At 32.5% G+C, this 9,588-nt stretch overlaps 1 protein-coding gene across 1 annotated transcript; it reads left to right on the top strand.

The window, feature by feature from the left end:
* Positions 1–989: 989 nt before the first annotated feature.
* Positions 990–9,290, top strand: LOC134238838 (aplysianin-A-like). Its single transcript, XM_062720950.1, has 6 exons — positions 990–1,086; positions 1,268–1,328; positions 2,937–3,330; positions 3,517–3,618; positions 4,162–4,404; positions 7,926–9,290. Exons 2-6 carry the CDS (start codon positions 1,274–1,276, stop codon positions 8,722–8,724), a joined length of 1,593 nt encoding a protein of 530 aa, XP_062576934.1. The 5' UTR covers positions 990–1,086; positions 1,268–1,273; the 3' UTR covers positions 8,725–9,290.
* The last annotated feature ends 298 nt before the right edge of the window (positions 9,291–9,588 follow it).

Genomic DNA, 9,588 nt, shown 5'->3' with positions numbered 1-9,588 from the left:
CTGAAAATGAAATAAACACAAAGCGGGTAATGAAAGTAATTTTTTTAAAACCTTCACACTTTCTTTCATTATTTACATGATCGATAAATAAATGTGAATTCCATCGCTGGTACATAAACCTCCATAATGGCTATATAAAGCATTTCCGTGAATTTGATTAAATCTGTGTTCCCGGATGCACACTTTTGTGTTAATGCATTTCAGGATTTCGTTTACTTGACTTTCTACGTTTCGCCTCTAGCCACAATTGCTACGTTTCCTTTGACTAATATAATTATTTCAAACTTTGAAACAAACTTAATTCTTGTGGTTTTCGCTTAATATTCGCATTCTGTATTTAGTTACCAATACAATGTAAAATTGATGAGAAACAACAACAAATTGTTGGAGAAGAAAAATGATAAAACCACATTAATAATATTCACGATCCAGAAAGAAACTCTGATTGTAGCATTTTTTCCCAAAAAATTTATAATACTGATTATAAATGCTTAAAAAGGTTATTTTTTTTTTTACCAAAGGGGATACACATGTGGGTAGTGGTATTTATAAGTATATGTATTGCAATCGTCCTCTTATCAAGGTCCATAATTCCACTTGGCTTTTTCTATTTACAAATGAATCTCTTTGTTTCACATTAAAAACCCCAAAAAGTCGTAAAAGGGGAAAACTATTCAGTTCCTTATTGCTGAATTAAATTTCTTTTCTTGCCAAGGTTAAAAGCAACTATTAATGATCACAATTTTAAAATTTTATGATAGTAATGTTCTTTTATTTTGCCTCGCTAGGAGTTCTGAGGGGTCTGATTTGTATGCTGTTAGGCAGTTTTTTTTTTTTTAGATGGATACGTGGAAATGTTTGTAAATATAAAAAAAAAATCACCATCCCTTTTATTGATAAAGAAAGAACAATATAAGGTGGAAAACCACAAAGTTACAAACCGTATCACTTTAAGCATGAATATAAACATCCATCCGCATGCGTATAAATATACTTTATCAAGTTCTCATTCCAAAAAAATCTTAGGAATATTAAGTTGCAAAATTTGTAATTCGATTGACATCTTTCAAGAAGGAAAAGAAGAAGGTAAGAACATTTTATAAATATGTCATAATAAAGATTACCACAAACATTCAAACAAATCATTTGAAGAACTGAAAATTGCATATAGAAAGAAAAAATTAAATGTGTATTGCTTGCTCTAAAATATAAATGATATAAAAAGAAAATTTGCGAAAAGAAATAACCACATATCTGTTAATTACAGAAAGATATGACGTTTGTGAAAGTGTGTATCTTTATAATTGCTGCCCTCTGGCAATCTAAAGGTAACGTTTCTTCTATATATGTATTTATCAATAGCTAATGAAAATGTGATAAAAATGCGTTGTGATCACGTCATGGAAAAACCCACAATTTTATAACGCTTTTGCAACACACGGAATATGAAAATGATCTTATCAAGAAAAGAGAGTCATCTTTTGTTTTTATTGCAAATATTCAATTTACTACCATCAGTTCGTAATATTTTTCTATAGTCCGCATTCTTTATAAAACAAGAGATGAATACGTATTCATGATAGAATAAATCAATTCATCATATCAATTAACATGTTTGCACTAAATTTGACAGGGATACTTTCCGTTTATTTTATCACGAAATGTTACGATTACATTGATATCATTATCAAATGTTGAATCAAACATTTTGCAAATTTCGAGCAGACAAAAGTGGACCCGTAAGAACATCCATTACAATGAAAAAAAAAATAGGTTCAGTAAGTGAGTTGACTTGCTCTGGTACATGTACAAAGAGTAATCCATAATATTCTATATGAGATATTGGCCTAACAATTTGTACTAATATATCTGTCATCATTCGACCCAAAGAAAGGTTGTACTTGCAACAACCATAGAGTGCCTGAAGCGATTGCTGATACGACTGTAAAATCAACTGATTTGTTAGAAGCCTACCTGGGTTTCAAAATTAATTATAAGAAAGGACACGTTCTTTTCGTTTTTAACAAATTTATATACACAAACACTATAAGTGGTGAATGTAGTATAGACTGCTGTATAAATAAGATGTTGACAATAGAAATATGTTGAAGTGTTCATATTTTGACAAAAAGATGAGTTACTAATTAGATTGATTGATTGATGATTGATTTATTGATTGTTTATTGTTTAACCTCCCTCTGGAGATTTTTTTTCACTCATATGGAGACGTCGCCGTATGACGGTGAAGGGTTTCAAATAAAAAAAAAAACGTCATACGAGACCTACGTTTTCAAGGTCATAATTATCCGAAAGACCCCTGACTTTCATTTCTAGTGCCAAGCGCTTGGCGAAGGAACAGTCACTACCTATGTTACGTCTTAGGTATGACGCAGCGCCGCGAAAGAGAATCGAACTCGGAACAAATTCATAGTCATTTAATTTCAATGTGCTCTCAAAACTTAATCAAAAATAAAATATCTATTTATAAATATATTTACAACTCTTCTGAGATACATTCTGTTCTAAAAATGATATAGTAGACTCGGTAAGCATTGTCAATCCAAAGATTTCAAGGTATCCAAAATGTTGCATATTGACGATAAAAATAAGAAGAATAGATTATGAATGAATTATTTTCTTTTTGATAATAAGGTGGAGATCATTATATTTATTTCATGACTTCTACGATGTAAAATCATTAATAAAACGGTAAGATCATTTTTAGATTAATATATATTCTTAGTTTGATTACACATTGGTTGTGACCGGTCTGCAGGGGATGCTCACTCCTCCATGGCACCTGATCCCACCTCTGATGTTATGGAGGTCCATGTTTGCTCTGCTCCTATTTTGTATTGTTTTATGGACATTTGGTCTTGAATACTATTCTTTATCTCGATATGTTTCATTTGATTAGTATATTTGTCCTTTCAAAGGTAGTTTCGTGGAGGATGTTTCCATTATCGGAGCCGGTATTGGTGGAACCTACACAGGATGGAGACTGAGGAACAAAGGCCTCCGGATTGGTATATACGAATACTCCGATCGTGTTGGAGGCAGGATGTACACGAAGACTTTTCCAGATGCCCCTGATGTTCCCATTGATTTGGGTGCCATGAGGATAAAATCTAAAGAACAATTAAGAATGATTAAAGCCGGTAGAGAATTAGGATTTAAATTTGTACATTTTGTTGAAGAATTGGGACGGATTCCGAACCATACCCTTCTTTACCTGAGAAATACCCACTTGACCATTCCAGAGCTAGTGACCTCAAAAAATCCCTACAGACTCAGATCATGGGAGAGGAAAAATCCATCTGACCTAACAAAGCGAGTATAGCATATCTTTTTATGATAGAATCCTTAATGCTATTTTCAGACATTTGCAAATATGCATGGATTCCAACACAACTTTCAATCATACACTAGTTTTTTTTAAGTATATAGTCGTACAATGGACATTTCTGAATTACTCTGTGCAAAATGCATATAAACATTAATTTTTTAACGTTGCAGATCACTCTCTGAATTATTTACCAACTATAATGGTTCTGAACCAAGAACCGAACTTTTTACTGCTTTCACTCTTAGTGATTGGATGCCTATATATGTACAGAGGTTTGTAACTTTGTATCTTTTGGTTAATATAAACAATTGCAAAATTTCTCTTTTCAAAATAGAGTTTTGTTTCTTATACATTTCACTAAGCGGCAACTAAACTGCTTGTGATTTTAAACATAGAATGACGTCTTCTATTTTTCCAACCTTTTTTCATGCATAATTACAAAAAAAAAAAAAACATGAATCTATATCAACCATTTGGATGTTTATGATCTCGTTTCTAGGGCTATCCAAATAAAAATGCATTCGATAGATTTATGCTTTTTAAAGTTTGATTTTGATTCTCAGAAAAGGTGGTGGAGCAAGGCAATTCACCTTTTGCTCAAGATACAACATGACATAGTGGCTACCAACTATACGTTATTCTTCAAATAAATCATAATACAACTGTAATTTTGGAATCAATGTCATTTTAGTTTTCCAATATTATATGTGCTACTCTAAGTTTTAGGCAAATTTAAGAATTAAGTACGCTAAGACTTCATTCAAAAATACTATTATTCCTTGGAATATATGTTTTCATTATGGAATTATTTACAGCTACAACGAAGTCATTCGAAAAACTGGCATAAGCAATGAGGCTTACAATTATATATTTGACAACGAATTACTCCATTCCGGGCTTCGTAATGGCCAATGCCTTGAGTATTTCCCTAAAACACGAAAGGGATATGAACAGAACACGAATTCCACTGGACTTCCATCCGTGGTTACCATTCCCACAGGAATGGCTTCGTACCCAAAAGAATTTATGAGCCGTTTTTTAGCACAAAACCCAAGAAGGTATATAACATCAATTGTTTACTTTTTAAATATTAAACTTTATCTTATATTACAAACTTGAATCTCCAATACCAAAGGATGTTGCAATATCTGTACAACAAATCATTCAATTGTTGTTCTCGTCAAGATTTTTTTTTATTCATCATTCCCATCTCTGTATGGGTGAACAATTCTCGAATGGGACGTAAATCCAACATCATTTCGTAAGTTTTATGGTCGATACAATGACCTTGTCAGCAAATACAGTTTATCATTAAGTCAAATGCTAACTGACGTTTTTATACTTAATACGAGGGTTGATCCAAAAGTAATGTCACAGTGTCCATATCTTTTATATTTGGCGTCATATTATCAAATATTATATACCAAAAGACGCACAAATATAAATTTAATTAAACTTTAATTTTTCATTCAAAAACGTGTAACTGAATTTATTTTATAGATGTTTAAAATATATAAGATAGGGGGTGTCGCCGCGTCAAAACCGAACGTCACAAATTAAAGTGTACTTTCTTTAGTATAAAAAAGACAAACACTTAAAAAGCATCTTTTAAAAGCGCCTAAACGCAAAATACTTTAAAAGACAAAAAAATTACTTCATTTTCTATTCTTAAATTAAAAATTATATGACATCACTGTTATTTTTTATGAAAAACATTGTTGATTTATTTCGGTGCATTGAAAAAAGGAAATGTCAAAATGGACAAAAAAACCAAAACAAACTGTAATGCATTTTTGCTTCAAAATGGTGAAATCGCGAGTAGAGACAGTTACGTTGATTCACCAGACTTTCAGAGGAAAGAATGTAAATAAGAGACTTGTTTAGATGGTTTCAGCGATTTTCGGTGGGTTATGGGTCATTAAATGCTCAGCAGACGACAAGAAAACCGAAAGATGGGAGGGCGGACGAAAATGTTCATTGGCGTGTGACGTTGTCAAAAAGACAGACGTATATCTAGAACGATATGTGAAATATTAAGTTGGTTTTTTACTACTGTTCAATGAATTTTGACAGAATTAATAATGAAAAGTGTAAGTGTACGATGGGTACTAAGGGTAAGAAAGTGAAATTTGTGAACGTGTTCGTGGATATCAAATCTCAAATATATTTTTTAATGAAACAAAGGGAAGCGTTTAAATGTATGACGGCGCGTATCCGTCATATGACGTTATTTAGCTGCGGCGACTACCTTAATCGCACGTTGTATATAATCCGATATTTTGAAAAGTATAAATCATGTTCAATTGAAATTTTCAGGTCTGATTTGAAATAAATGTTGCTTTCATCATTTTTAATTTTGTTGTTTTACGTCGACGGATAGCAATTTTATCGAAGTTGTGACATTACTTTTGGATCAACCCTCGTATTAGTCTATTATTTATACATTAATTGACGACGGATTTTCCCTTATTTCCCGATCATGACAAGGAGCACACGGCGGGTGTAACCGGTCAGCAGGGGATGTTCACTCCTCCATGACACCTGACCCCACCTCTGATATTTTGGAGATTCTTGTTTTGCTCTGCTCCTTTTTGTAGTGTCTTATGGACTTTGATTTTGAATATTGTTCTTCTCCATATCCTTCTCTTCATGCAATCAATCAATTCAACACTCCCGTGTAAATCTAAATAAAAACTTTAAAGACAAAGAATTTCTGGCAAAAAACAATCATACAAGATGTCAAAATTTCATCTACCTGGTCGTGATTGTTTTATGATGATCATTATGTTAAAAAGAACTTTTCTTCTTCTTCTTTGTTTTGGCTTTCCAAAACACATAGATGCTGTGTGCCAATTTTGGCTAAAATTTGTTTTAACGAACAAGTCAAAATGTGAAGAGTTAAAAGAAATAAAACGTAGAGTAAGAATAAACTTTATGTCAGGAAGGTATACATATAGATGGACTACAGACAAACAAGTGTCGAAAAAAGTTATTTAAACCTTTGGCTCATGTGGGAAATTCGTTTTCTTGATAAGCAAAATTGCAGGCTTAAACTTTAAAGAAATCATCTCAAATAGAACCATGCTCAAAACGAGCAATAAATTAATTGATGGAAAAGACAGGAAAATATTAATTGGATAAGCTAGTTTGTTTTAATTTACCCAAAAGCATGAACATATTCCACCGAAACCTTTAAAATGAGGGGGTACCAGCATCTGAATGAAGATCGACTGCGAAATCAGCGAACTGCTTCATAAATTTGTACATGTGTACTGGTTATTTTTTTAATACCCAGAAGTGTAACCTCTATGATTTAGATGACAAATTCACCAATCAGGTCCGCTCTATGAATATTTATTTGTTTTTACCAAGAATAAGACATTTTCTGATTTTGTAAGACTAAATGAGAATATATAACTTAAAGTTTAACAACTTTTAATTAACAAGTTAAGGGAGTTCGTGTTTGAATTGCTTTATTTTATCACTTCTAATTTCGTAATGTCTTTTTTTAACTTCCAAATTTGCCACTTTTATAAGTCAAAATATTATGTTTTTAACGTGTACATGTATAGATCAACCTCAATTTGCTAAAATAATCATGTTTTAATTTCTTTTGCTCAGTGACAGTACAATTTGATCATATCAGTACTTAGACAATCTGATAAAGCAGACTGGTCACTAATATCAGACTGCAACATGCATATTGTTAGACTACAAGAACAAAGTGATGACATCCTAGCTACGTCGATACGATATATCCTTGTGAGCTTAAGTAAAAGATATCACTGTCTTACACATCTGTTTCTTACTTGGATATTTTACTTGAAAAAGACGTAAATGGTAATCTAACAACCAAGCTTTATGATGAACGTGATGACTTTTCCTTTTTTTATCGTCAACTTCCTTTACTTATGCAGCAATATATCTTCATCACCTCTATACGGAGTGTATTTATCTCAGTTGATTCGATAAGTATGAGCATGCTCTACGTATGAATAATTTCTAAAATGAGGTAAATTATTGACAAGCAAAGTGATGAAACAAGAAAATTATCAGTCTCGTTTAAAGTCTTCATTTCGTAAGTTCTATAGTCGACACAATGACCTTGTCAGCAGCTACATTTTATCATTGATTGTAATGCTGTTAGTTGTTAGTCCATTATCTATACACTGAATTGACGACGGATTTTCCTTATTTCCCGATCAAGACAAGGAGCACACGGCATGTGTAACCGGTCAGCAGGTGATGCACACTCCTCCATCGCACCTGATCCCACCTCTGACGTTTCGGAAATCTGTGTTTTCTCTGCTCCTATATTGTAGTATTTTATGAACTTTGATATTGAATACTGTTCGTTATCTTCATACCCTTCATTCTCTCATATGCATGTGCATATTTGTTTAGTTAAAAATGGTGTCATATTTCGATATTTATGAGCGGTCGATTTGTCTCACCTTGTGGTAATAGAAGTTGAATCAAATAAATCTCACCCTTAACAATTTTAAAAATTATGTTTATTAATCAAATCATCATCATTGTCCTACCTATTGATGACAAATATCATTAACTCTTATTGCAGGCACCACTATCATCCAAATAGCCAACTTATAAAAATATCCAAAGCAAAGAAAGGACTATACATATTAATCTTTAGGAGAACAATAACTATCGATGGCAAAACAATTCCTACAAAGAAATATTTTAAAGTCCTATCACGTAATGTTATACTGGCCTTACCAAAGGTACCAATACAGCAGATTCAGATGCCAAACGCAAACAATCCTGTTTTCCAGTCGGCACTTAACTCCGTAAATGATGTACAAGCTTCAAAGATTTTCCTTGTGTACGATTACCCTTGGTGGCTCCAGGAGCGCTTCAATTTCACATTTACCCAATCTGATCTTCCGTATAGACAATCATTCCACTGGGGTATATCTCGTAATGGCAAAGCTGTTTTTCTCCTGTCGTATGCTGATGTTGAAGATGCCGCGTTTTGGAGTCTTCTTCAACAGAGAGGAAAGGTCATCAGTAAAAGAAATGACGATACTCGGGTAACGGATGAGGTAATTAGACACGCACACGATCAGATTTCGAAAGTTTACAAGATTGGCTACAGAAATATTCCTGCTCCTGTGGACGGCATGATGCATGTTTGGAACAAGTATCCTTTTAATGGAGGATGGGTGACTTGGAGACCCAGATCCAGATGGTATGACATCAAAAATTACCTGACAGCGCCATTTTCTCAAGACAAGATATTTATAGTCCACGGTTACTGGGGAGCTGAACATAATGGATGGGCTGAGAGTTCGTTGGAGGCCGCAGATGATGTTTTGACTCACTTTGGTGAACCATCTTATCTTTCTTTCAACGTATAAAGGAACATAAACGAAAACATCGAATTTTATGTCATATATTGTATATAATATTTTTGAGACTTATTGCATTTCTTGATTTATCTTAACTTTTTTCATATACAACGGCTCTCCGTAAAGTTCGTGTACAAGCTAAATTTTAAATCAAAATGGTGTCCTTGATAAAATTATATTCAATTTCAAATATATAATGGCAATTATTGCTTCAAAATCAGACTTGGGACGGTGACCCTGAGCACCGCAAAATTTTAATTAAAAATCATGTATCACTTTATAAATTTCCTTTATATTTTGTAAAATATCGTGCAAATTCGTATTGCTTTTATATAAAAGCTGTAACTTAAAACCTGAAAATTTTGAACGTTCAGAGTTAAGAAAAGGCCGAGATATTGAGGTGAGAATCTTTTACGACAGGATTGTCATTGTTCGAAAAAGGTAAGAAACGTTGTGAGTCGTGTAATTTTAAGGTATTATGATCTAAAAATAAAGTTTTGATGCAAAAGGAAATCATGATCTACCTGCACAATTGTTGATTTCATGAATTATATAAAATTAATTTGTTTATATTTTTTTCAAGTAGTACATAGTGTATTAATGTTCTTCTGCAAAGACAGAATATAACTACATATTAAGATACTTAATAAATTTAATACAATAAAAAGTAGTTTTATACGATAATAAATATATTCCAACAGTATAACATTCATATAAAAGCACTTACACACAGAAATCCCATAGATACTGGGAAACATTCATGCAAAATATTTTTAAATGACAATTTATGCCAATTTTTAACATTAAAAAATATGTTCTAATGCAATGAAAAGAATTTCGACCTCCATCACTCCTTAATTCTTTTCAGTCTAT

This window comes from Saccostrea cucullata, unplaced genomic scaffold (assembly GCF_032062105.1).
Source record: "Saccostrea cucullata isolate Sc308-1 unplaced genomic scaffold, CSIRO_AGI_Scuc_v1 ctg257, whole genome shotgun sequence".
NCBI lineage: Eukaryota > Metazoa > Mollusca > Bivalvia > Ostreida > Ostreidae > Saccostrea > Saccostrea cuccullata.
The sequence above is the reverse complement of the archived record's forward strand: the minus strand, read 5'-3'. Positions and strand labels throughout refer to the sequence as shown.

Bases quoted from the DNA above. Each gene is read 5' to 3' on its own strand.
- LOC134238838 (XM_062720950.1), top strand. From the start codon at position 1,274: ATGACGTTTGTGAAAGTGTGTATCTTTATAATTGCTGCCCTCTGGCAA. The intron at 3,331-3,516 runs GCGAGTATAGCA...TTAACGTTGCAG, and splicing joins AATCCATCTGACCTAACAAA to ATCACTCTCTGAATTATTTA. The intron at 3,619-4,161 runs GTTTGTAACTTT...AATTATTTACAG, and splicing joins ATGCCTATATATGTACAGAG to CTACAACGAAGTCATTCGAA.